The 25,594-nt window shown below is 36.3% G+C and overlaps 3 protein-coding genes across 6 annotated transcripts in view; 1 reads left to right on the forward strand and 2 right to left on the reverse strand.

Annotated features, from left to right (window-relative positions):
- Position 1: 1 nt before the first annotated feature.
- On the reverse strand, positions 2 to 10,702 carry LOC137406532 (uncharacterized). The gene is made up of 14 exons (XM_068093127.1): positions 10,584 to 10,702; positions 9,945 to 10,014; positions 8,821 to 8,994; positions 8,159 to 8,266; positions 7,293 to 7,503; positions 6,332 to 6,485; positions 5,592 to 5,704; positions 4,632 to 4,745; positions 4,088 to 4,229; positions 3,510 to 3,598; positions 3,252 to 3,421; positions 2,503 to 2,738; positions 1,235 to 1,486; positions 2 to 577 (listed from the first exon to the last, which is right to left on the reverse strand). Exons 2-14 carry the CDS (start codon positions 9,966 to 9,968, stop codon positions 379 to 381), a joined length of 1,986 nt encoding a protein of 661 aa, XP_067949228.1. The 5' UTR covers positions 9,969 to 10,014; positions 10,584 to 10,702; the 3' UTR covers positions 2 to 378.
- Positions 10,703 to 10,971: 269 nt separating this feature from the next.
- On the forward strand, positions 10,972 to 21,484 carry LOC137406533 (evolutionarily conserved signaling intermediate in Toll pathway, mitochondrial-like). Its single transcript, XM_068093128.1, has 10 exons — positions 10,972 to 11,068; positions 12,054 to 12,216; positions 12,324 to 12,435; positions 13,531 to 13,650; positions 16,828 to 16,951; positions 17,757 to 17,908; positions 18,585 to 18,722; positions 19,492 to 19,681; positions 20,049 to 20,185; positions 21,350 to 21,484. Exons 1-10 carry the CDS (start codon positions 11,050 to 11,052, stop codon positions 21,482 to 21,484), a joined length of 1,290 nt encoding a protein of 429 aa, XP_067949229.1. The 5' UTR covers positions 10,972 to 11,049.
- Positions 21,485 to 21,559: 75 nt separating this feature from the next.
- LOC137406531 (THO complex subunit 2-like) overlaps positions 21,560 to 25,594 on the reverse strand; it is a 45,916-nt gene continuing 41,881 nt past the window's right edge. For all 4 annotated transcript variants that reach the window (XM_068093126.1, XM_068093124.1, XM_068093125.1 and 1 more), the window contains 3 exons: positions 23,178 to 23,249; positions 22,604 to 22,744; positions 21,560 to 21,762 (listed from right to left, as the gene is read on the reverse strand). In XM_068093126.1, the coding sequence (XP_067949227.1) occupies positions 21,697 to 21,762; positions 22,604 to 22,744; positions 23,178 to 23,249 (279 nt within the window). In that variant the 3' untranslated portion in view covers positions 21,560 to 21,696. The remainder of the gene's footprint in view (positions 21,763 to 22,603; positions 22,745 to 23,177; positions 23,250 to 25,594) is intronic.

The raw sequence follows: 25,594 nt of genomic DNA on the forward strand, positions 1-25,594 counted from the left end.
CGAATCACATTTTACTGTGGCGAAGATATAATTGAGCAATATTCAAAGAAATTGGGTGGCTTGTCTAAAGCTCTCTATATATAAAATAAGTCCTTGCTGTGCAGGGTTGTCTGTGCACGCTTCTACTGAACATTTGAACTTTTGACTTCCTATAATTTCCCATAATTGAGTTTTGTCACCTCTCTTAATGCTATATTTTATGAATAATCAATGACATTCCTCAGAGAGTTTATAACTGCTTCACAATCACAGTTTGAAGGACACTTAAGTCCAGGTTGAGCGTAAAATACAATGAAGGAGAAGACAACTCCACGATGTATGGAGCAAATAATTGTAGTAAAAATAGTTGAGGATAAACTGTAATGCAATTGGTTGGAGTCATTCTTCGAGATTTTCGGTGTAGTTGAGAACTAGTTCTGAGAGTCTGGCCTTATTCTGTGTGAAGAGTTTGGAGCAGTAGTGGGAGCATGATTTAAACATGAAGGGTACATTCTTCACTCCATATATGCTGCCGGGTCTGATTATAGTCAGTCCATTGCCTATCATGGGCCCATGGCAGCAGTCACACGTCCTCCCTCTGAAATGTGTAAGAAGCATTCATGAAGCGCCGTGAGCTAAAAAATGTGTTTCATCAACAAATACTTGAAAACTAAAAAAGACGAAAAAATCTATTTTATCGGACCTAAAGTTGCTGATACCATGCGTTAGAACGCATACAAGTTTGACAAAATACCTCTACTGGTTTCGTTCAACAATGCATATGCATATACACAAAACAACTACATCTATAAGGTAGCTTTGCCATTCAAAGTCTCCTTCAGTATTTGGAGTTTAAATAACTTTGCTCTGTTTGGAAACGCTGTAATTGTATTAAAATTTCAAGTATTTATTTAGTAGATTGATGGAGGTTTGAGGCTGTGCATGGTCATACCTGTCACAAAAACTACTGTTTAAATTTGCTCATCGATCAAAAGTAGTAAAAGTGATCAACCAGAATGAAAAATTGAAACTTTGATGAGAAAACTAATTCTTGTTTGATCCACAACGTTTCTGGTTATAGAGATGCAACTCCTATACACTTGTATTAACTCTTTGAAACCAGAGGCTCAGCAAAGCATATTCTAAAAATTAGTAATTGTACTATTTTTTTGCTAGCCTGAGAACAACAGCTAAGCATCTAGGATCCAAGACTAGACTTACCCTCCACACAAATCTCTAAACAATTGACACTTACGAGCTGAGTATATCTTTAGCAGCCTTTGGCAGCTTGCTGCCGTAGCGAGTGTCAAGATCTAGTTGCTTCATGAGCAACCCGCTTAAATCCCTGAGGCTTTGTGGTTCATCATTGTCCTTCATGTAGCCTGGCCAGAATATCGGGTGCATGAAGTTGTTGCGGACACGAATATAGCGGAGGTTTGGAATAGCCAAGCAGGCACAAGGAAGAGCCACTAGCTGGTTGCCTTCCACAAAAAGCACCTGCAGACTTCTGAACACATAAACAAGAAATAGAGAAAACAGTAATATTACAGAATCTAATACAATCAACTTGAGACAACAACAATGATGCTTTTACAGGGACAGAACATATTTGATGTTAAGCCTTTTGTTAGCTTTATACAGAACTAGCCGAATGTCCGGCGTTGCACAGGTATTAAAATCAGCTTATAAACAGTGGCAGGTAATGAAGTTGCCTGCCACTTGCCATCAGCCTGGCACATTGCCAATGACTAATTTGAGTAAGCTACTATCCGTATTGCTAAACTTACTAATACAAGCCGTGAGAGCAAACATTAAAGACGTTGCGTAACACAGAGTGCCATGTGTATTTAACCAACATATTGCCTAATGCATTCATTGCATTTCTCGTTGGTTAATTGATTAGGTTATTGCCTGCTGAGCGGGAGGTTCTGAGATCAAATCCAGTGCAAAGCGGATCTTTAAATCCTAGATTTTAATAGCGATAGCTGGACACACCGAATGACGGACTTTGAGATTTATAGATGAAGACTATGAATTTGTACCATTAAGGTACCATTTGAAGGCGTATCCATCGATGCATTTTTTGGGTGCTGCCTAGTAGCCAACAGTTTCTAGCAAAGAACTGCAACAGATACAAGCTAAAAAGTACAAAATATTCTTGATATTTGCCGGAGTTGACTGATAGATAAAAGCTTCCATCCAACAGAAACTTATGACTTTAGTAACTGTAAAACATAGATGGATCGTAATGCAAATGGCCAAGAAGATGAGTACGAGTGAGAACTCATTTACGTACTAGCACGATGGTAGTGCAGTGCACTGTGGGAGATCGTCATGCGTAACAAGTATGTCTGCAATTATTCTTACATACAGCAGGGTGGTCGAGTGGTGCAGAATGTAGCCTGCCTGGTTGCTAAACCAAATGTGAGAGTTCGAAACCCATGCGAAGCAATTTTTTGCAACATTCAAATGTGTTTTCAGACAGACGGACATGGGCTTTTATTATAGTAGAGATTTACTCACTGGAGTTGCTTTATCTTGTCAGGCAAGAAGGTGAGCTTGTTGTAGGAAAGGTCAAGGTACTGTAGGTGGATAAGAGTGAGCAGACCTTGGGGAACTTCAGAAATGAGGCAGAATGGAATTTCAAATGTTCTCAGATATCTCAAGTGCCTTATCTCATCTGGTATTTCAGATATCGGATTGTTTCTTAGCTTAAGAACCTCTAGATGTGTAAGTGTAAGCACCTCGGGTGGGATCATCTGAGCAACAAAACCAAAAACACCTGGTCTAGTGTTTTCAAGCAATTGAAAAATAGCACTACCAAAACATATTAAATACGTATAAAACACCATTTCACCCGCATCAGCATCCGTTTAAGAGTAACATAGAACACTTGTGACTAGTGACTAACTCTCTCATATACACCGAAGGTGTATCAAATGCAACATTTGTATTTACCATCGCTCTGAGGAACAGAGCATATAACAATATGTGTTCTGAAAGGTAACCCTTAAGTGTATTTACTGGCGATCTAAAGAGGCAGAAAGCTATCATTTGTTTTGTTAGCCTTTGTAGCTAGTACCGCTGTTAACAACAGACACCTAAACAGTATACAGCCTACTAAAATATTCTAGTATGTTCTAGAATAGCAAGTGATACATTCTAGACAGAACTTTGAGGCATACTATTGTTTTAGAACCATAAAAAGCTTAGTGTACAAAACAGGCTATGTTTGAAGATTAACAACAAACACTTCAAAAAGTATTACTTACCGTAAAATTATTAAATGACAAATTTAAATATCTCAAAGTCTGTGTAATTGGACACACGTCTGGCATTGTTTCAATAAAGTGTGCTTTTAGACTGAGAACTGCGCCTCCAGTAACTAAGGCATCCAGAACAGCTATGTCAGTAGGGTCAAGGCCGCCTTCACCAGCAAAATCTGCAAATGCATACAAAATCAAAGGATGAATACCACTCTGGCAGCCTTTGATGTGGTGATCAACTAAGCAGACAAACTAAATACTCACCAAATGGAGTCCGGTTACGTTTTGAGTCCATAAAATGCTTTTCAGATGTGTGTCTCATTATAACACCGGGTGTGTCTTGCCCCTCCCCTCTATAAATATATGAACAACCTGCTAAGTAATGATCAAATTATATTTCTATGCTTAAGTACAATATATGATACCACTAACTCCTGAACTGCTGTAAATATGTTCTGCGAATACACAGACCTTGACCTTTACTAAGAGCCAAGGTCATTAATTTGCAGGTCTAAAGTGTTTTACCACTTCTTATAGTACATTACAGTAGAGCCTCTTATTGACAGAATATTACATGCATTTATTTTCTATTTATTATTACCTATATCCGATATTACAGTCAATGATATTACTCAAAAGATACTACTGTTCAATACCGTGTTTGAGCTGTCAGTCATTGACATGCAGGTCAGCCTTAGTACCAACATTTACGATGGCAAACTACTGCATATTACAGTCAAACCCCCATACGCTGTTAGTATTAACGAACTATCAACATACTGTAATAGTTATCTATCAACATTCACAAGTCAACAAGAAACAAAACCAAATGACTTGCTTACCGGACAACAAGTTGCAGGTTATTTTCCTCAGTTGGAGTGTCAGCTTGTTCGTAGAGAATAATTTCAGCCCGAGGCATCTCATCAATGGGTTTGCTCGGGGCCCATTTAGGAAAGGGTCTGATCAGGGCTCGAATGTTGCGCCCTATTCAGTGTAATAAGATGAAAATGTAGCGCAATCGGTAAGCCAAGAGACAAAAGGAGAAAAAATTGGCAATTACCAAAAAGGTTCTTATTTCTAGCTCAATGCCTAAATGTTCATGTGATTAATGTAGAAACCCAAGTGTTCTGTGATTACTGTAAAAACCTAAGTGTTCATGTGATTACTGTAGAAACCCAAGTGTTCACGTGATCACTCTAGAAACATATGAAAAGGTTTATGACTGGCGATAGACTCAAACTCATCAAATGCAATGATAAGAAAATTAACTGGATGACTGGAAAAGGTTGGTCCAGATAAAACTGTTACAGAAACCTCTGATGAGCACCTGAATATCTTATGTAACACTAAAAATTTAAATATTACGAGTAGAAAAAAAATGTCTACCTTCTGCTGTAGCCTGAATTTGTTCTGTGAGCATTGATGCCATCTGTATAAGAATTTGAGTCTGAGGAACCCTTGAGCCAGTCACAGCATGAGAAGAAGGTCGATATGGCAGCTCTGTAATATTGTATGAGAGTACTGGGGGTCTGTATATTATCAGTGAATCGAGGAATTCACTCTCAACTTCCATCCCCAAGGGCTCGACGGAAAAAGCACGTTTTAGGGGTGTTTTTTGGTGGCCTGACATTCTAGAGTGTTTCTTAAAAAAAGGTTATGCTTTTTAGCTTGGTATATGAATACCCCTTTCAACACAGTGGAAAGGGGTATTCATGAACAAAGAAGGCACAATTAGTTTGTAGTGATGAAGTGATAAGGGGTAGTTTTTTATTAATGTCTATGTCAGTGGAAAGGGTGCATTTTATAACCTCTCAGACTAGCCCTTGGGGATGAATAGAAGAGAGTGCAACCCCTGGGGGACAACCCTACTCAGCACACAAATGAATGGTAGTATAAATTTTGGTACAATGTACAATGTCACAATGTCATACGCTGTACAATGTACAACGATATGACTGATGTGACATACTAACAGCAATAAGGAATCTAAGTTAACGAGCTGATTTCATAACACTATGGCAGCTCTGTCGCTCCAAAATCTGCTATGCATAACAAGCCACTACGGCAGGTCTGTGACTCCAAACTCTACCATTAATAAAAATCAACGATGGCTCAACAGCTACAGTCATAAGAATAATGACACTACAGAATACAATCTACTCATTTATAGATATATAATTAGTAAATTTATGTAGAATATAGTTTGTAAAAGATGTTAGTAGGAAAAGTGTGAGAATTTTGAATTAAATGAGCCTGAAAAATGACAAACCAGTGAAGGGCATTTATTACGAGTCATTTATGAATAATAGAGTCAGTCTTTGAGGCTGTTAAATGTATTCCAGGTACCTTTCTGAGAAATTTGCTGGTTAAGGTTTTTGTGGGTTATCTTTCCTTTCTTTCGATTGGCCTCAACGGAAAGTTGTTCGTGGACTAGTTGCGTGAGCTGCTCAAAATTGGACCTGTAATCGATGATTAGAAAATACTAATGATTAGAAGATGGCAAACATTACGCCTTATCTTTTTCTTAAAACACTGCAAGCAATTATATTAAAATGAAAGATGCTGGATATTTTACTAATAAAGAATCTCAAAGACAATAACTCATTTAGCCTACAAGTGAACTTTATACATGATACTCCAAGGAGGTAATTATATATTATTAACTATTATATTATAATAATTATTATATTATTATAATTAGTATTATAATTATATAATCATAATTATAATTATGTTTTCAGCAGAAAAACTGAAAACAAAAAGCAGGTTAAGCTATGGAAACTTTTCACAACAAAGATGAATCCAGTTAACAATCAGGGTGGCTTCCTTTGTAAACTGTATCTAGCAGCAGCAGAACTAAACCCTATAAGATTTCTAAGGACATTCACATGTAGCTGTATGTAATGATAGATACCTTCCATCCCAACTTGTAGTAATCTATATATAATTTTAGCTCATATATATTCTCTTGGGGCCCTACCCGAGAAAAACACAGCACAGCCGTGTCACACAAGGCGCTATGGCTAGGGAAGTTGTCCACAAAATCATTAAAGAGAACGCAACTTCAGGAAATATGCAAAACGCACCTTGAAAACATGACAGTCTCTATACACTCCTGGCTAATGCTCATGTCTTTCGCAACTTCTTTGAAAAACTCATTGACCCTCAAGGCAGGATCGTTCTCGGCAGCCGAGCCTAGGTTCAACGTCTGCATATGGCTCAGCTCGCTTGGCCCCTTCTCTGTTACAAACCAAATTAGTTTCCTCAGCGATAGAGAAGAGATACTGAAATTATGTTTATTAGAATAAAAAACTATCAATTATTTATTTGAATCATCTCGATGATTTAAAAAAGGAGGGAATAACTCCTACAAGCCAAAACTTCACAAAATGTTTAAAGGACTTTTTAAATAAAAGAGGACTTTTTCTTCCTATCAAAAGTGCTTTTTCCAACTTAAAGAAGGGAATCACGTTGAGTTTATGCCCGCTTTCAATGTTTTGCTTAATCTACTACTGCGGAGCTAAATACAGGGATTTTGATGTTATTGTTAATAGCAGTTCTGGATAAGAACTACCATGGTCTTTTCAAGCTTCTTGCATGAGAACATAATTCCTCTGTGAAAAACCTGCCAAGTTCTTGATGAAGTATGTACAACCCTGCGAGGCGCCCAAATAACAACAGACTGGACCATCTGACCAACTAGTGTAACAAAATGCTCTTTCATAAAATAACTCCTTTAAGATGAATCCTTTGATTAAGTGATTCTCCCATGAAATTCCCTTCTATTACATTATTTCTCTATGAACCACACTTCCATTAAATTATTCTTCTTTGAAGTGCCCTTCTATTAAATGTTTCATCTATGAAGTGCCCTTTTAATAAATGATTCATTTATGAAGTGCCCTTCTATTAAATGAATTTCTCGTAAAAATGCATTTCTATTAAATGATTTCATTATCATTTTGCCTTTATTAAATTATTTTCCTATGCTGTAGTCTATTGAGTTTCCCCTATATAAATGAACTAATAAAAACATGATGAACTTACCCATCACCGTTTCATAGGGAATAACACTTCGAGGCTTTCTAGGTTTTGGGGGTGGTAACCCTTGCGGCCCTGCATGTACTGTGGTGTGAAGGAGAACCTTGGCTGATGCCGTAGGCATAGGACGAGATTTAACCAAAGACATATATGCTTCAGCCATCTCTTGAGTCATCTGACCGTCATACTCTCTAGATGTCTGTTGTTCCTGTGATGGCTGCAATAAAACAGAGTGCATGCATACATCTGCCAGACAGCCTGCTAACATAATATTTAGAGAGTGAGTACATTATATGACAGCTGTTGATACACTGCAGTAATTTTAGCTACGGCATCTGGTGACAGCAGACTGCCCATACTTACAGATAACAGTCTTCTTTGGAATAAATTACAGTGAGGCCCTTTAGCTTTACTGATAGCAGCGCATAGTCGTTTTTTTAGAAAGATTATAAGATTAAGAGGGGATTAAGAGGGGTTTATTATCAACCATCCTTTACACAAGTTTAACATCGACTATACGTTTCTGTAAAGACGTTATTAGATCACGAAAAAAGTGGACAATCTTTGCTGACAGATAAAAAAGTTTATTTTTTATTATTTTACGTGAAGTGTGTTTCCCACTATTAGTATAGGCTATATCTGAACTTAAAACCTATTAAATGTAATTTATAGCAGTACGTGGATCAGTAGCACAACTAAAGAACACCTTCATACACTCAAGACAGTTTGAAACGCTGCAGACTATAACCTCTTTTATGTGCATGGTATTTTGATAGGCACAAATATATTACTAGTTGGTAATATTTTAAAACACATAACGCAAAATAAAATAGAAAAAATTTGAAACCAAACAGAAAATTACCAAGACGCACCGCAGGACGTGGCCTATATCGGCGCACTGTCTGAGGAGGATCTATAGGTGTTGTGTGACCTGCAGGAACATGTTGAGGTTCTATGTTTACGGCGAGTAACCAATCATCCTGCAATACATGAGACACAGACGGTAACAGTAAGATACTAACAGACGCAAAAGCAAAGGGGAGATAACAAACGAAAACGCTGTTAACTTTTTAATGTTTATACAAATTTAGGGTTACTCTTTCATAGAATTAATTTACTTAACTGATGGTTTCCACAAAGTAGAACAGAAAATTCTTACAAACAAACAGATGCCCTAAACTGAATAGTGATGTTAAGCTGCAAGCCTTCATATGTACACTTAACTCTACATTGACCTGTGATAGTCTCATGTAGTAATAGGCATTGATATCGTTGGTACTAATGCGCCTAGCATGCGTAATTGGAATTCAGAGTCTAGCTGGACTGATCTTTTTATAGCTCACTGTGTATTATACAATAAACTCTATATATAGCTACTATCTACACGTTATGACAGAAACAGTCTATGAAAACTGACAACTAATTGCCACAGATTTGCAGAAATCTAGCAGTCTATTCCTTTTGACAAACAAACCAATCACAGCTCAGCTTCTACCATCCATAACCAATCACTGATTATGACTCTTGTACTCACCACAGCATCCTGTTCTTCAGCTAAAAGGTCCGGATCAGGACTGACAGCATGAGGTTCTGGAGATGAATCCGGTGTGAGACATTGGCGGAGTGGCTCAAGTTTGCGAGGCTGAGGCTTCCGAAGCAGGCGGCCATTGTTGGCTGTGCGGTTAGGCAAGAAGCAAGGAATCTGAACCTGCGAACAGCAGCAGAAAATGATTACTAGATGCTCAGATGAGTTTAAGATAAAGCACGTAGATAAACCGCCACTTGCAAAAGATTCTGTCAATAACGCCAAAGAGCTGATTAACAGAACCACCTGTGAGACCAGCTAGAAGACCAGCTGCGAGACCAGCTGTGAAACCAGCTGTGAGACCAGCTATGAAACCAGCTACGAGACCAGCTGTGAGACAAGCTATGGGGCCAGCTGTGAGACCGTCTATGAGACCGGCTATGAAACCATCTATAAGACTAGCTATGAGACTAGCTATAAGACTAGCTATGAGACTAGCTATGAGACTAGCTATAAGACTAGCTATGAGACTAGCTATGAGACTAGCTATAAGACTAGCTATAAGACTAGCTATGAGACTAGCTATGAGACTAGCTATAATACTAGTTATGCGACTAGCTATAAGACTAGCTATGCGACTAGCTATGAGAGTAGTTATGAGACTAGCTATAAGACTAGCTATGAGACTAACTATAAGACTAGTTATAAGACTAGCTATAAGACCAGCTATAAGACTAGCTATAAGACTAGCTATGAGACTAGCTATAATACTAGCTATAATACTAGCTATGAGACTAGCTATGAAACCATCTAGTGACTAAGTGCAATTTAAAATCTTTTCAAAGATCAAAAATTCTATGCAGAATAGGTTTTATTCTTATTGAGATGAATAGCGAGTATAAGTGATGTTGCGCGTTGAGATGTCACAAAAATTCAACATCATATAAAAGTGCAGAATGACTTTTCCCTGAAAACATCTGTAACTGCAGCAACCTATTTGATGTTGTGAACATAAAGATGACCAATATGAGAAGGCTCAAGAGAGGCAAAAAAAGATGATTGTTCTTTATTATGAAAGCAACTATTGAATTGATTAGAAAACCAGATGGTGAAAAGCACTGACAAAATCTTACCAGTGGTACTTGTGGTTTTCCCATTACTGTACATCAGTGTATTCAGTGCTAACAGCTCTCAAGTCATAACCTATAAATGTGCAACAAAAGGCCAACTTACAGAACCAAATCCAGCAGTTTTACAAGCATCTAGCCATAAGAAAGTGTCCATAAGTAAAATATATATCTAGCAACTTAGGCAAAACCGGAATAAACAGCAATGAGAATAATTGTATAACTCAACCTTAGAAAAGTACGATCCATTTCAAGATAGGCACTGGTGTGCAGCTCACATGCTTCAAGATTAAAAAGCAGTGGCTCGATATATAAAAACACCTAGCTCCATAAAATTTCAGCTGGCAAGCTTGCTGACAGTAAAAAATTGCTTCCATGACCCAATAAAAAGTTGAAGTCATTAAATGTTTTGTAACAGCAAATAGTGAATAATATGTTTTACTGTACACTGACAAATCCATCAAACTTAGTGCAGTCTAACTGAAACAACATCTTAAAGGTCTGCAAAGAACACAGGGCTTCACAAATGACCCAAAATATAATCAATGCCAAAAATGATTACGTCCATATAATTGCTTGCATGCTTTGTCAAAAGCGACAGTTGAAGTGTCGTGTTGAGGATTTATAGAAAAAGCATGTACTCACGATTTCAGAACGGTGATCGTCAATAAGAAGTCTTCGTGAGACCGCATTTACATTATTATTTGAAATTTTAAAAACTTATGCAACATTTACTTTAACTTGTAGCACTCTGTACATGCAAGTAAGTAGTACGGACACGGCGAAAATGCAAACTTAGTGAACTACTAATGAGTACTACAGGCGCCAATTGGTGTAGCGGATGCTGTTGCTACATGCATCGAAATCACGCACAAGCGTCAATGGGTAACTTTAATTGGTTAAAGAAATATATAACGAGTCTAAATTAATTCATCTTACAAACGTTGTAGCCTGTGTACTATTGTAATTGATTTTATTTTATCACAAAACGTATAATGGATCAAAACAAGTGTGTACTTACAGGCTGCCGCCGGTGTCATTAAGCACCAAGCGTATTTTCGCAAAGGAAAAACCGTAAACGTCCAATTGTCAATATTTTAACACGTTATTAATGACTTCGGTTGCTGCTGGTGAGATGATACATGCAGTACTCATAGCATATTTGTTTTTATTTTAGTTGTGACAATTGTTGGTAGCTCAAGCGCTTCCCCATTTGTATTTTCAATTGTTCACTCAACTTGAAACACAACCGTTCATACAGTACGCATTATAGTAATATTTGTATACGACGCTTTTATTGCTGTAGAATCGTAGTAAGACTATACTTTTTATGTTAGTTATTTAAGCTTGCATATAATGATTACTGAATAATGCTACGCTACAAGTATAAACTTATACTGCTATCTCACAAACACTGATAGCAAAGTAGAACTAATAAAGAAACATAGGTAGTAAATCAGTATAATAAAGACAATTGTTTTTATAAGGTATACCAAATGAATTATGTGGTTGAGGAGGAAGCTGATTTTTGCTCTGTTAAATGGCATCTTTCTGTTGCCTAGTGGGAAAAGAGCTTGTTACTATTACTTACAATTTGCTTACCTTACCTACCTTGCATTTATGGTTGAAGTGTGATATCTAATACGTATCAGTGTATATCAGCTTTTTTATGGTCAGTGTAAATTTTGTTCATGTTTAATTTCTATTGAAAAACTGTTTAGTTAGTCTAGTCAGCCTTATTGCAATTGTAGTAAGCCTACTGCTCACAGCTCTGCAGTATTACTTTGGTAGGAGATATCTAAATATTTGTAACTTTTCTTGCGCTCTCTGATCATACCATACCATATCATATATGTACCGTTGTTTATGAGCTGTCTCGTGTGCAAGTCTTATGCGTCACACCATCATTATCCTTTAGAAATTGTCTACTTATTAGGGTTTAGTGCATAGCTATGCATTTTCCTAATGATCATTTGTTACACTATCTGATTGCAGCATACAAAAAGTACAAAGGTTTTTGCTCAGAATGCCCCTGAACCAGTTGCAGTCAAATTAAGGAACACATACATGTATTGTTTTTACTATAAAAGCATTTTGGTTTATTTTTCTAATCAGATTGCAGCTATTGCTGCCTCCGATGTCTCAGGCTTCAACGAGTTTCAAAATTCACTCATCGAGTCTTTCAAAACCCACAATTTCAAAAGGCACCCATCTTAACCCTTCCTACATACTCGCCTTTACGACCACTTCACACGACAAATGCTACAGAACACAGAGAGTAAGTAGAGTGTGAACAACTTTTGTAATCTGTATGTTAAGCTTTATACTTTCTGTTGCTACCTTTTTATTTTATTTTTATAAATTTTTGGGGCAATAATGTTTTAGAGGTACAGTTGCTGAGCGGAAAGAAGAACGCTACCGACAAAGAAAGGAGTTGGAATTATTTAATGAGTTGGCGCAGCTAAAAGAAGCCAGAGACAAGGAGACTTTCATGCAAGTGGGTTTATAACCTCTTAGTCCAAGACAGTACTTTGTTTTAGAGTTGCCCCGATACTAATAACGGAATCGGTATTGGTGCCGATATGGGTGTTGAGTATCTGAATCGGTATCGGCCGATCTTTTCTTGAAAAATCAGAAACTTCAGATACTTTTTACAGGTCAACTATTTAGCAGAAAACCGTATTTTAGCCTGCTACACTAATAACAAATCATCAGCTGCAAGCTCCTTCTTTTTACTTGATGAATTGCGAGCCTGTCACACAATCTATTTCATGTCTATAGCCTAATAAACATCCACACAGCTGAGGAATCTTTTGGCTTTAGTCAGGACGTAATCACAAAGTGCGGTATTTCCCAATTACGGCGATATGATTTATTGCAGCCAATCATGAGAAAATGAAATGAGAATTATCTATGCAACCCAAAAGATCTGAATCGGATTATTTTTCAATAAGAATCGGTGTATCGAATCGGTATCTGAATCGGCTGGTGAAATTAGAATCGGGGCATCTCTACTTTGTTTTCATTTTCATGATGAGTCATTAAAACCTTTTTAATGGGCCTACTTGTGAGTCATTTTGTATTCCTTGTAGTAATCTTCACTGGTTGCCTAGTGACTTACTTTATTATTACCTTTTTGACCATCATAATAATCGTAATAACCATTTTAAATGTTTATCCGTCAAAGCTAAGTATGACTATAAACCACTGTTCATGTACTGATAAACTTTGTGACTTCTTATGAAGTTTAACTAAACAAACACTAATAGGAAATCATAATTCAAACCAATTTTGTCAAATAATTTACAAATTATCATGCATACGTGTGCATATCCATGTATATGTCAAGAACAAAAGGAGATAATTACATAAGTATTTGCAGCCAGTTTGCCAGCTTATTTTGTTTTTGCACTGGACACTGTCACCTGTATGGCACTGTCACCTGTATGGCGCTGTCACCTGTACGGCACTGTCACCTGCACTATTGTACTTTCTCATACCTACATCTCACCAATCGCAGGAAGTCAATTCTTACATGCCTTCTTAGAGGCCGAATATCTAATGTGAGTTTTATGTATAACTTATTTAACAGGCCATTGATATCTATCTGCAAAAGCAATCAGTGTACAAGAGAGGTCATGTGGACTTCATACAAGGCGCTGTTAAAGAAATGCAAAGTTTTGATGTACACAAAGATGTAGAAGTATACAAGGTAGGTGTATTTTATGCAGGTTTACAATTGCTAGCAGAAATTATTTATAGAAAAGGTAAAAAGGACTTACAGTAATGCTTGTTGAATGGTTGCTAGATGTATACAATTTTAATTATATAATTTATGTATACCTTGAAGTGATAAAATTAGTGTTCGTCACATGGCTGATGTTTTGTTGCTCTATTACAAATAAGGAGAATAATTCTGAATTTTCAGATGTCAAATGCTAAAAATATTCAAGTACTATTTGGTTTTAAGTTAATGCAAAACCCCGAATTGAAAGCCACATTTATGTGAGCACCACCTCAATTTGACCGCCGATATAGGAGAAGGGTTGAAAAATAGAGGCTTAAGTTAAATAGAGGTTCAATACGAATTCAAGGGTTGAAAACCCTTCAATTGAATGCCACTTCTATTTGACTGCTACTTTGAATTTCTTTGATTCTATTACGAACCATAATAGCAAGTGATCTGGAGAAAAGTGTCCACAAAATCGTACTAATAATGACCCGTTTACATCGATTAAGTCTTTCGTTGTTTTTATTCATATCGAAGTCCGTTTTCCAACTCCAAGCTTTTTGATTTTTTTCATCGCAACTTTGAAAGTAACACCATGAAATATTTAGTAACTGTATCAGGCTAATGGTAGTTTTTTGTTTAACACGGTCTTGGTACTTCGACTATGTGAAAAACTGTTTACATTTACGATGGTATATGAATGACTATTTTTAGGCTAAAAATTGTGTGAAATGCAATGTGTAAAAGTTTTGCTCTGCTAAAATTTGTTCGGATGCTTTCATTTATGTCACTTGTTCTTGAATATATATTTGTAGCATTTGATAGATTATTATTATATAGCTTATAAATATGCAGATTCATAGCATATTATTTGATAGCATCTTTGTAGTAATCGGATATTACAATGGATCGACGCTCATAACTCCTGTTCTATTGCACATAAAAAGCCAGTTTTGGCTGCAAACTGTAGCAAACATATCAATGAGTGCGATGAGCTTTTAAGCAAATTTGTTAAATATATTTATAAAATGAAATATGCCTTCAAATTTAGAGTGAAATAAAAAAATTAAAAGCTCCAACAAATTGCACAGCAGGGTACAGGCTATAATGTCATCGCAGGTTAATTGCAAGCAATAGATATTAACTGGTAAAGATATTTCTCGGATTCTCAATGCATATTTATCTAGAGATTATGACAATTTGGAGGTAAGTTAACAAATTCATTGCATCCAAAAGAGTTAATGTCGCTCCACCCGAAGGGGAGTGCAAAATATAGGCGACATTCGCTTCGCCCGTAAAATGATTAAATTAATCTTCCCAAAATTCTGACAAGCCATTTGAAAAATACAAGACCCACCTCTATTTGAACACCGCCTCTATTTGACCGCCACTATAGAGAAAGGGTTGAAAAAAAGAGCGCCATGACATTCAAATAGAGGTTTTACGGTATTTTGAGTTTTGTTAGGTGCTAGGATGGCTGATCATCATTGTTTCTGTTGTCATTGTTGCCGAATCATCTTAGAATTATTGGTAGGCATATTTGAATAAACTGTATCATTATCATAAGTATTAGAAATTCCCCTGTCATACAGCCCATGACCTGATAATGGAATAAGTGATAATGGAAAAAAGAAATGGCAGTGCTGGTTGTTGAGAAAGTAGTTGTCAAAAAGTATGTTTTACAACAATAAATCACACCTAATCACACAAAAAATCACACCTAATCTGCTACTATCTCAAACCTATGTTTTACAACAATAAAATAAATATTAATTAAAGCTGTAGGCCTAACCTACTGTAATGTATGTAATTTAACAACAACAATAAGGAAATATGTTGATTATAACTCGGAAATGCAAAATTACAAATAAAATGGCAAGCTGCTGTGTACTATACACAGTTTGAAAGTTGGTTGTGTTGTATGTAGAATGGTTTTGATAGCGATCTTTAACAGAAACCAAGTATGAGCGTTCACGCGCCTGAAAGTTTTCTGCAAACTGTAGCAAAATAAAAAAATGTTCTCGTCATAAAGGGGCATTGTAGTTCGGCCCTAGCTTGTACAGAAATTGTAAAGAATTTCGGCTAACGTTTTAAATAATTTAATGAAACCTTCGGTAATTGGACAGAAAAACATAGGCTGATAAACTGTGTACCACAATTTCGTACCTGTAAATCGGTCTACGCCTCAAACGGTCTGCGTTTATTACAGAAACCTTTTGGTAAATTCGATTAATTATTCTTATAATTAAATCTAACAAAAACATTAGAAACCTTAGCAAGTAAACAATGCCATAGGCTGGTGAAATGAGCACGTTTTTCTCGTGAAGTGCGCACTGCTAAATAGTTCTACTATCTGTCACACGGCTTTATTGGCGTATCGTAGGCCGGTCTTAACTATTATTAAACCAAGCTTTTCAAGCGTTTTGTGGCGATTTTTGGCTGAATTAATAATCTGTCTATTTATGTATAATCCGATCAGATGGGTAAGTTTTAAGATACTGTCGACACTTTTCAAAGACTTGGTAATATATTTAAATAGGTTTATATGTGTTTTGTCTCGTTATTATACTTAAACGGCTCTACAAAAAATGGTTAAATTTGTTGATGAGATTTCGATACAAGGGTTTGCGACGTTGTTGATGAATAATTTTCGTAAGTTGTGGCACATGCATTTATCATTAAAACTCTCAAACATTCGCTCCGCTCGTTTGGTCGTGGGAATACCATTTAGATATTTAATATTGTTGAATATGTAATACATCATTAGTTCGGCAATGGCTCAAGTCTCTGTTGCAGAAGTTGGTGCTTTGCAGTGGCCCTGCTTTTCCATACGCAAATTTAGTTTTATCTTTGCGTTAAGGGTTAGTGTATTACTGAACACCAACTACTGCTGTTTATGGATTCTTTGCACTCTATTGGCTTCATAGGCCATCATTTAGAAAGGTAAAAACTCATTGGTGATATTAGTTGGATATATTTGAAGTAATTGTTATTATTATATGCTGTTGATATGAGTGTTTTAGTGTGAGGTGTAAGACCAGGTGATTGTTCACCGTTGAGTATCACTGCATCGCAGTACCTATCAAGTAGTATGTATGTATCTTCAGGTACATACATAATATTCCATGTAGTAATGTTCATAGCTTTTTTCTCTTGCAGGCACTCATGGAAGTATTTCCTGAAGGAGAACTCGTTGCAAAAAATCTCATTCAAGCCGAATTCATGCATTTCCCTCGACAGCAACACACAGCCATGGAGCTTCTCTCAGCCATGGGCAATAATGGTCTGTTTTATACTTCTGACTGTCTATAACAGTTATGTTTCACGTAAGCGCAAGGTTCGTGTGTTTAAAGGTTACATGTCATGGGTATTCACTGTTTAGTAGGCTATACTTGATAAGTATTGTCCACCCATATAATTTTCATCAAGGCCTATTTAGCACATCAGCTAAATATTGTTAAGAGGAAATAATGGGTTTTTCTTATCGAGTTGCTACTATTGTAACCAGCTGCTGTTTTTAAATGTTTGACTGTACATTCGACTCCCGCTTCTTCAGACTTCCAACTGTTCGGACAATGTCCGGGGTATGGACAATGTCCACAGTCCGATGTAGCTTTGTGTGTCCAAAGAATGACAACATCGATCGATAGGGAGTCTTGCGAGCGACGCGTGAGCATGACTTTCCCGCCAGAGTGCTGTACTGTAATTCTCATTTGTTATTATTACTGTTATTAATATTATACTGTATCTTATTAGAGATATAACCATATTTTACTCTCTCATGTATACTGTATATGCATATTGTACCGTGTTGTAACTTAGGAGATTGTGTACGAGACAATATAGGCTGTTTAATGTATGGTACAGTACAGCATTCATTTTTAAATGTCTGAAAATGGCCGAGTCTTTGTTAGATTGAACAAACAAGGGTTGACTGTATTTTGTTTTGCTGGAACTACTTTTTGACTGACACATAACCACTGTTTGCACTGCTTTTTGTAGGAGTTGTCCCTGCTGACTCCACTGTTTGCACTAATCCTCTTAGGAGTTGTCCTTGCTGACTCCACTGTTTGCACTGATCTTTGTAGGAGTTGTCCCTGATGACTCGATGGGGGACATAATAGTCAGCAGATTTGGTAAGCATTCGTATGTGATGAAGAAATATCGGCGTATGATGTATTGGATGCCAAAGTTTAAACATATGAATCCGTATCCTCTACCAATGATTCTTCCTCGTTCAGTAAGTAATATAACTCATTTATGGCAGGTCAAAATATTTTATGCCTTGGCATGATTTTAAAACCTTATTTTTATTTATTTTCTTGTATAAACTTTACTCGAGGCGGATGGGCTACTCTTTTCAGTTTACCAGGTAAATATGCCACATTTACTGCTTGTCTAGAGAATAAACTGTTGGTTATATTTTTGTACAAACCTTTTTGACTAGCTTATGCTTTGAATTTGTTGAGTTGATTAGCTTTGGTTTATATAGCTGACCACTGAATACGGGTTGGATTAAATATCACCCCTCATTTTGATGGCTCTTCTGTAACATAGACAGAAGTATTGTAGATAGATGAGGGATATGGAATACCTCGATTGTCTGTTATCAAATATTCTATGGCTTTTAGATCAGAAGCCGCAATTTTTCTCTACTGTATTCTTATCTATAATATCAGTAATGGCTACCAGCAGCTTTCAAACAACACCAAGTCATATTTCTAGAGGTTCTAGTCAAAACCTGAAAGCAGTTTGCTTTCAAGAATTTCGGAGCTATGATAATGTTATGACGATGTAGCAATGATGTGGGATAATTTGCAATACATTTTTGTATCAGCTAAATCTTATCTTTCATTCTCATGCATGAATATATGTGCATGGTATGATGATGAACCGATGCCTTATGAACTATTTAGAGTGTGGAACTCGCAGAATTAGCTTTGAATAGAATGGCGGTTGACAAGCTAAATGACGTCACTGTGTATGACTCTATGGATCTGGAGTCTGCCTCAGACGATACGTTTATTGCGAGTGCTATCAGCCCTTCACAACGAGTAGGTACACACTCTGCATATTCAAGATTTATATATGCACACGTGGCAGTAGCTATTGCTAACTCTTTCAGATCATCAGTTTTTACCAAAACTATGTCAAATCTTTAATAGTCTTGATTGACAAAACCTACCTTACCTACATACTGCATTTTAAGTTCATCTCTAAGCATTAAATAGATGAAACTGGCCTGTAGCCAGACGCAATTAATTTCAAACCATGAAATTTGATTATCCAGTTAGGAATGTCTTGTAGCCCCTATCTCTGCTCTTGCTGAAAATATTTTAATAAATAACAAATTAAATCAGATCCATGTGTGATTCTGTTTGCAGTTTAGATGCATTTTCTTACTCTCCTTCTGTGTAGTAGTTTAGGAGTTCGGTAAATCTATAAAAAGCGTGCCACTTGTGAAGCCATAGTAACAATTGATGTCAAACTCTTCCTATGATGTCTATTTGATGCATAGAGCATACACTATAGCACCAGATCATGTGCTATAAAGTTCTACCAATACGTCTAGTGTCAAACCTTTGAGGATCTTTTGCGGGATAACCAACCATAAGAGCAGGAGGTTTAATATATAAATTAAACTTTCTCGGAGGACCATTTTTGCCAATACTTAATTTGAACTAATTTTTGAACGTAGACCATTAATTGACAAACAGTTTATATGTTAGAACGTGTTTAATTTTACTCTGCATCTCCTTAAAATGTTTTATTGAAAGGTTATTGTCAAGACAAATCGTATTTAGAGACTGTAACCATTTTTAGGAGTTGCTCAACCAACATGATAAAAGGAAGGCACTCTTTGTGGAAGGAGGTTTTAAAGTCTGGCTAAAAGATCAAGTACTCGTTTACTTCATACTGCGGGCTGATCCTCGGCCTGATCTTTTAAAGTATAACGAGAGGGTCGATGATGTGGACAAGGAAGATGTTAGCTCAGGTTTCTACACATTTATTGGTGAGACACATTTTACTTGTAATGTTTAAGGATACATTCGTCAACATTGTTCTGTAATTGAGATTTATCTGCTACTGTTCAAACCAGTTGCACAAGGGAAAACAATTACAGGTTTTTGCATTGATAAAGCTTTTTCCATTGCATTAGGTCATGCAATTAGTTAGGTGAAGTAGTATGTAAACGTTACTGTGCCGTGGTTAATGTTATGGAACAACTAGTTCCAAAAAACTTTATAAAGATAAACAATTTTGTTTGAAAATTGAAGAAAGTCAACTTAGAGTTTTTATTTTGATAATGACGTGAATCCAAAAATTGTAATTGCTGAAAAAAGTGACCTTAACTGTGAACTAAATAACTGTTTGTGCAGGTGCTGAAGATGAGGAAAAGCGTGCTGTGATAGCAGCGCCCTCTGTACACGAGCAGCCAGAGGGAACCATAATGGCCATGTGCATCACAGGATCTAGCAGTAAAGACTCTCTTGTTGCGTGGATTAACTTTCTTCAGGTAAGACTCCACGAGTTGCATATTTGCCATGTTTAAATCATTTGTTTTTAGGGCTATTAATATTATACATAGCAGAACTTTGAACATAGATGTATTCTGAGGTGCTTTATAAGTTATTAATATTAAACATAGATGTGTTCTGAAGTGCCTTATAAGTTATTAATATTAATGTGGAGTAATTTAATATTTAATATTAATTATTAATATGGAGTAAAAGCCTTATAACTCTGACTACAAGCTCTAATACTTTTTTTACAAAAATGTTGGTATTTTGGATTTTCACATTTAAAAATTCGGAGCTTTTAAACAATATATTTAACACGGCAATTCTTAGGTTAACTATTAGGAGTGATGTGTAGCTTTACAACTAGATTTTTTAGTTAAGCCTTTATTAAAGCTAAAGCATATATTACTATGGTAAAAAACTAAATTACCGAAATAAGAATCAATAAAAAACTTTTTTTACATATCCTTTGTTTAACATAGTAGATAGAGGTGTAGCCTTGGCGGTACAGGAGACAGTGTTGTGGTAATACAGATACGAGCTAGCCTAATTTGAGTTACATTAACTCATAATAACCACCATTTATATTGTTTTTATAATTTGGTAATTTTTTCGTTCTAATATTATCAGTCTCCGTGTGTGCTCATTGCTAGTTTCTTTTACACATCACTTTCATGTTATTTTCCACAATCACTTCATAACTCTAATATATTTTAGAGTTAGCCCAAAAATGTTTAATGTTTTATCTTTAATTTTTTTTAAATCAATGGAATGCATTGTCTTCCTCATTTTGACATCATAACAAATTGCAGTCTTCTTGCGACCTGATTTTGTATCACAAGTGGAAGGAATGTAGCGCTGTTTAATATTATTCCAACAGAAAACCAAGCTCATAATAATGTGAACTGTATGTACTTTTGGAACATTGTAGTTTACAAATCGGTGTAAAGGTACATGTATACATGTACCTTTACACCGATTTGTAAACTACAATGTTCCAAAAAGCTTCGAATATTCCAAACATAAATAATGTATTGCAAATTGCTTCCAATTTCACATCAAATATTCACTCAGCTTTGACATATTCTGAAGGTTCTTTACACTAAGGCGATTGTTGAAGTTGAGGTTTGACTTATGAACTCTTTTCTGATTTTATACAGAGGGACAGCCCGTGTCTTGCAAATATCCCGATAGTTTTTTCTCTGAGGACGCCAGAGTCTGGCGTGCAGCCTGCCGACTACACTGCAGAACCACTAGAGGAGGGCATGACCCAGCTAGAGTCTGGACCAAGCTGAATCCCATTCAACTGAGGTCTATATGAAAGCTGACTCGCCAACAGTTACAAGATGCAATTCAATGAGACTGCTGGATTAGTTCTACGCAGCATTTGAATTTATTCTAAATCATTTGTACAGTCTCTATACATTAATAATAAAAATAGAAATGTCTTTGCAGCTATAGATATTTCTGAGTTATTGTCACTATGGAGATTCCCTGCTGACTCTCTCTAGTCAGTCTTTCTTGTTGCTGACCGATGTTTGTCAGCTTTTCTGTCCTTTTCTCGCACCTCATCCTAAAATGAAAACAGATTAAGGTTGCGCACAATTCATCAAATAGTCAATTCAAAAATGCATATATAATGCTATTTCAGACAGGAGCGGGGAGCGGGATTTGAGATTGTGGTTAAGAGTGTAGGGTTGGCAGAAACGAAGACTTAAAATTTTGTCGCTGATTGGTGTCACATAGCCACTGTCCTTAATAAATATAGACTGATATTCCAGAGACTTGACCTTGCTGCAGTAGGAAATTTGTTAGATGATGTGATATTTGTTCAGCGGTCCACATCATTACTCTTCCCAAGGATTTCAGAATGTCAACATAACTGTTGCTTTCAAGGTTGAGTAACATTGATAGCTAAAGTCTGAAATTATTTTACTCTTATGCTATAGTTTTCTTATTCTTCCAATCACCATATATATTACTTAGTAATGACGCAGTCTACTTTTGACTACTACCAAATCAGTATTTCAGAGCCCATTTATTGCAGTAACTAATATTTTTTGACAAGATGACAACCTTCACAATTGTACCGCAGCAATTGCATTAGCCCAATGGCTATCAATCTTTCCAGGCATACTTTTATTTCATTGCTATACATTCAAACTCTCATGTATCAACCTTTTACGGATGGTGGCATGTTGATGTCTATGGTGTATGAAAGATCGTGCACATTCACAATACAAATCAAGCTGAGCTACGAGCAGTTTTAGGCCAACCTAACATCTATTCAAACCATGATAATGGTAGTGTAATCATGTGACAGACACTTGCTGATTTTGGCTGGGCAAGACAACGCAGGAAAGCAATATCACCTAATGACTTGGATAGGTCAAACATAAAGATTGTATAAATACCTTGGAACGTTTGGCAGGTCTGGGCTCTACATCTCCACCATTTTTGTGTCTGTCAGACTTGGAGTTCATGTTGCTGTCTGTCTGTGCCACATCAGATCTCCTCTTTTTTGATACTTCCTGTTTTTCACTGCTGGGCGACTCCTGAAAATGAATAATAAAACTGATATTAGCATATGAATTTGACAATTGATATATTTAACAGGTTTAGATTCTGCAGGAAACCAACTTAAAACTGTCGAATAACCATCCAATGCCATGTGTTTTGTGAGTTTGTGGCATTCATCTTGAATGACAAATAAAGCAGAGCAAATTTCTTGTATCAACCTGTTGCACAAATCAAGAATTTGTGCAATTTGAGAATGCCAAGAAAATACATATGTATATTGTAATTAAACCAATAAGAATAATAATAGGATGATACCAATAGGATGAACGGACAGAAAGACCAAGGTGTCGGTTATTAATTAGTGTTTTGCAACAAATTTGTTTTGCATTACAGCCTTTATTATACATAATCACGGTATCATCAAGTTCGCCAGGATCTATGACAAGTTCAAAATAGAAAAAAGCTCACCATAGCTTTTTTGCTAGAGCGAGGCGTCTCCCGTTCTCTCTTCTCAGATTTAGCTGTGGACTCTGCAGCATTCTACAAAAGTAATATAATGCATAGCATATTCTATCAATATATATTTCTCACAAAACAGTTTGAAGGACACCTGACATCGAAATTTAACAAACATTATGCACCCAATGCTATGCAGAATCCTGCTTTTTCATAAATTCATCTTTTTCATAAATTCATATATGTCAAAATCTTAGATTTTCTTTCCTTGGTCCGCGATACAAGGGAAGCCAGTCTAAGATTTGCTTATGCAATGATACGTTCAAAGGCTGCTTGCTGTACACGTCTATTTCAAACGGCTTTCTATTTACAGAGGTATTGGCAGTTTTCCTATTTTTAGTAAAGCTAAAATGGAAGATTCTGCTTAACATTTTTCATTAAAGTAGGTTTGACAAAAACAAAAATTCAAAATGAAAATTTACTAACTCTGGAACATGTGCAATTGAGATGTGTTATGACTCAAACAATCGACAAATTCCTTAGCTTAGGCGACCAATAGCTCAGTAAGATTTGTTATTGTGACCAACATAAGATTATTTGAACCTAAGTTATGTGCCAACCTCGGACAAAGAAAAAAAAAGTCAAATGTGTCGGTCAATGGTCATAATAGTAAGTATTTTAGTTAAGTAGTTAAGATATATAACTAGATATGAAACTTCAGATTCCTTATCGGTTCGTACGCCGCTAATACGCAAGTGTGCCAAATTATTATGAATTGCTTCATGGGAAAATCACTTCCAATCGAAATGAAGTTATATGCCTCCTAATAATTTTTATTGCAAAATACATGAACCGTTGCTGCTTCACCTCCTTCAATTGCAGGAATACTAACAGCTAAAATCCTAAAAAGTAGGTATGACCTGGAAAGCAGTCATTATCATTATGAGCACCTAGATTTTTCTGCAACTCACAGCAAAGTTAGCAATGATATCTAACCAAGGAATTTGCATTAAAAGACACACTATGCTGCACAATACATTGATCCCCCATTTATCGACATTAATAAGGCCCCACACTGACTGCAAAGTAAACCTGCTAGTAGCATCACCAGCCTGCAGTTTTAAATTCACAAGTTCACAAGTTGTGAGCCAGTTAGAGCAAAAATATTTCAAATGAATTAATTTATAGGTAGAAGTGTACAACTACTTCTAAGTAAATCATATTTTTACGTGTATACTCTATATCTAGAGCTCTTATGTCCTGATAACTAATGAACCGATGAGAGTCGCAAACAGGCTTATCCTCCAATGAAGCACACCAACACATGAAAGATCATTGACATTACGATGAACCTGTAACCGTGTTAGGAGACATTACCGCAAACCTGTAGCGATGTTAGGAAACGTACACAAGGTGGTTAACATTTAGCCATATTATGAGATATACATATTGTAGTGAACCTGCAGTCATATCACGAAACATACATATGTAACATTTTCCAATCAAATTAACCATAACTAGGCAAGTAGATAATTTGAGTTATGCTTATTGGACCTAAGATTTCCACCAATTAAACCCATGTTTACATTTTCTTTCTAGCTTAAAAAATACATTTCGAGAGAACAAATGACATTTTGACTTGGTGCGCGACTGATTTTAGAAAAAGTGAGTTAAACATTAACACAGCCGATTTTGATGCATTTGGTCTGTTTATTAATTAAACCTCTTTGCACCAGCTATACGACAACGCCTAGCCTGTCTTGACAAACTGTTGTTTTGGCGGAGTTGTCCCCCGTCGAGCGGAGCGAGCAAAACAACAGCTTGTCACATTACGCACTGCACCTGATGCATCAGCTGCACTGAAAGTGAGCTGTTCTCTTCCGTCTATGCGGCTTGGTTGCAATGTTATGTCGGTCGCTCCATTGGTAGTCATAACGGATTTAGCCCAAAATTTAAGTAGAAAAAAATAAGATAGAAAAATTTAATCAGAGACCAGTCTCTGAAGAAAACTTTAGTAAAACTTGAGAAAATAGGCAACAACATCAACTAAGCATGTTGTTATTTGTGAGCTCAGTCAGTTTTATTTTTATATCGGTCAGTTTTATTTGTTCTTATTGATTTTATTTTTAATTTATTTTATTCATAAGTTTTACTAAAGTTTACCGCAGAGACTGGTCTCTGATTAAACGTCTTCATCTTATTTTTTCTAAATAAATTTTTTGGCTAAACCCGTTAGGATTACCAATGGAGCGACCAGCATAACATCGCAGCCAAGCCGCATAGACGGAAGAGAACAACTCCCGTTTAGTGCAGCTGATGCATCAGCTATTATGGATACACACCTCTATTTTGGATAATGCTACGTATGCCTAATAAGTTTCAAAGATGAATTCAGCTGGTAGTAAAACCGTTTAAATACTTTTTATTGC

This window comes from Watersipora subatra, chromosome 10 (assembly GCF_963576615.1).
Source record: "Watersipora subatra chromosome 10, tzWatSuba1.1, whole genome shotgun sequence".
NCBI lineage: Eukaryota > Metazoa > Bryozoa > Gymnolaemata > Cheilostomatida > Watersiporidae > Watersipora > Watersipora subatra.

Coding starts and splice junctions, on each gene's coding strand:
- LOC137406532 (XM_068093127.1), bottom strand. CDS start 9,968: ATGGGAAAACCACAAGTACCACTG. Junction 4,230..4,631: donor AATTCAGGCTACAGCAGAAG/GTAGACATTTTT, acceptor TACACTGAATAG/GGCGCAACATTCGAGCCCTG. Junction 2,739..3,251: donor TGTCATTTAATAATTTTACG/GTAAGTAATACT, acceptor TTTGTTGCTCAG/ATGATCCCACCCGAGGTGCT.
- LOC137406533 (XM_068093128.1), top strand. Junction 12,217..12,323: donor AATGCTACAGAACACAGAGA/GTAAGTAGAGTG, acceptor ATAATGTTTTAG/AGGTACAGTTGCTGAGCGGA. Junction 13,651..16,827: donor AAGATGTAGAAGTATACAAG/GTAGGTGTATTT, acceptor TTTCTCTTGCAG/GCACTCATGGAAGTATTTCC.